General features: G+C 37.0%; 1 protein-coding gene across 1 annotated transcript in view; it reads left to right on the forward strand.

Annotated features, from left to right (window-relative positions):
* The first annotated feature begins 243 nt into the window (after nucleotides 1–243).
* LOC117921833 overlaps nucleotides 244–1,809 on the forward strand; it is a 1,946-nt gene continuing 380 nt past the window's right edge. The window contains exons 1-2 of the mRNA XM_034839790.1: nucleotides 244–433; nucleotides 642–1,516. Coding sequence (XP_034695681.1) covers nucleotides 244–433; nucleotides 642–1,516 — 1,065 coding nt within the window. The remainder of the gene's footprint in view (nucleotides 434–641; nucleotides 1,517–1,809) is intronic.

Here is a 1,809-nt window from a genome sequence, read left to right on the forward strand (position 1 = left end):
GTTGATGACTTCCATTCTCTACGTTAATGTGAGATTTTTGTTTCTAATTTGATAGGGAAATAAAAAATGGAATCAAACTTGACTCCATCCTCTGGTCAAGATTCAACTACCAATTCTCAATCAACTAGAAGTAAGATCGATCCTGCATGGGAGCATGTTTTTGAAGAAAGATATGCAAATGGAAGGAAAACTCTTATTTGTTTGTATTGTAAAAAGATTACAAAAGGTGGGGGTATTCATAGAATGAAACAACATCTTGCTGGAGTGAAAGGAGATATTGGTCTATGTAAATCGGTTCCTCCTGATGTAAAATTTCGAATGGAAAATTCTTTGCAAGAGTTTGTGAATTCTAAGAAAGCAACCCAAGAAGCATATGAATGTAGAAATCCTTATGGTCCTAATGTGTCACAATTTGAAGGGGATGAGGCAGAAGGTGAAGAGAAGTTCAACAAATGCAAAGTCCTATGGCAGCTAATAGTGGAAAAAGGAAAAAATCAACAGTGGATAAGTATTTTGCACCAAGAAATACTCAAGGAGCTCAACCTTCCATGAGGAGTGTACTAGCTGGGAAAGAAGCTATTTGGAGAGCGGATATGCGGTTGGGAGATTCTTTTATGATGCATGCATTCCTACTAATGCAGTGAATTCTTTCTACTTCAAGCCAATGTTGGATGCTATATCTGCAATTGGTCTTGAATATAAGGGTCCAAATTACCATCAACTACGGGTTAATCTTTTAAAGGATGCCAAGAAGGAAGTTCAGTTACTTGTGGACTCTTATCGTGCAATTTGGGCAAAAGTTGGGTGTACAATAATGGGTGATGGTTGGACAGATAATAGACAAAGAACACTCATCAACTTCCTTGTGTATTGTCTTGAAGGAATATCATTTGTGAAATCCGTTGATGCTTCAGACATTGTCAAGGATGCAACTAATTTGTTTCAGTTATTTGATGAGGTGATTGAATGGGTTGGTCCACTCAATGTAGTTCATATAGTCACTGATAATGCAGCAAATTATGTGGTCGCGGGGAGATTGATTTCTCAGAAGCATAAACACATTAATTGGTCACCTTGTGCAGCTCATTGTCTTAATTTGATCTTTAAGGATATTGGTAAGATGGACCATGTTACTGAACTTGTAAGACGTGCATCAAAGGTGACAATTTTTGTGTATAATCATGTTGCTTTGTTAAGTTGGTTGAGAAAAAGGGAAGGATGGACAGAGATTCTACGACCTGGTGCAACTCGCTTTGCTACTACTTTCATTGCACTCAAGAGTCTTCATGATCATAAACATGACTTGCAAGCTTTGGTGACTAGTAAGTTCTTTGTGGACTCTAGATATTCAAAGGATTATAAAAGCCAAGTTGCAGTTTCCATCATCTTGGATAATAGATTTTGGAATGATTGTTTGATTGTTGTGAATCTTATGTCTCCACTAATGCGCTTATTGCGTATTGTTGATTGTGATGAGAGGCCTTCGATGGGATATGTGTATGAAGGCATGTATAGGGTTCGTTTGGGCATCAAGAAATTGTTTAACTACAACAAAAGACTATACAAGCCTTATACGGAGATCATAAAGCAACGTTGGGATCAACAACTAAAGAAAAACATTCATTCAGCAGCTTATTGGTTGAATCCATGTTTCCAATATGATCAGGAAAACTTTTGTAATAAGCCAAATGTTATTGGAGGTGTCATGGATGTTATTGATCAAAAGTTCTGAAAGGCAAGCTTGAAACAATGAATGAAATGAAGTTATTTCGTGATCGATTGGGAAGTTTTGGAAGAGAACTTGCTTAT

This window comes from Vitis riparia, chromosome 9, assembly GCF_004353265.1.
Source record: "Vitis riparia cultivar Riparia Gloire de Montpellier isolate 1030 chromosome 9, EGFV_Vit.rip_1.0, whole genome shotgun sequence".
Classification (NCBI taxonomy): Eukaryota; Viridiplantae; Streptophyta; class Magnoliopsida; order Vitales; family Vitaceae; genus Vitis; species Vitis riparia.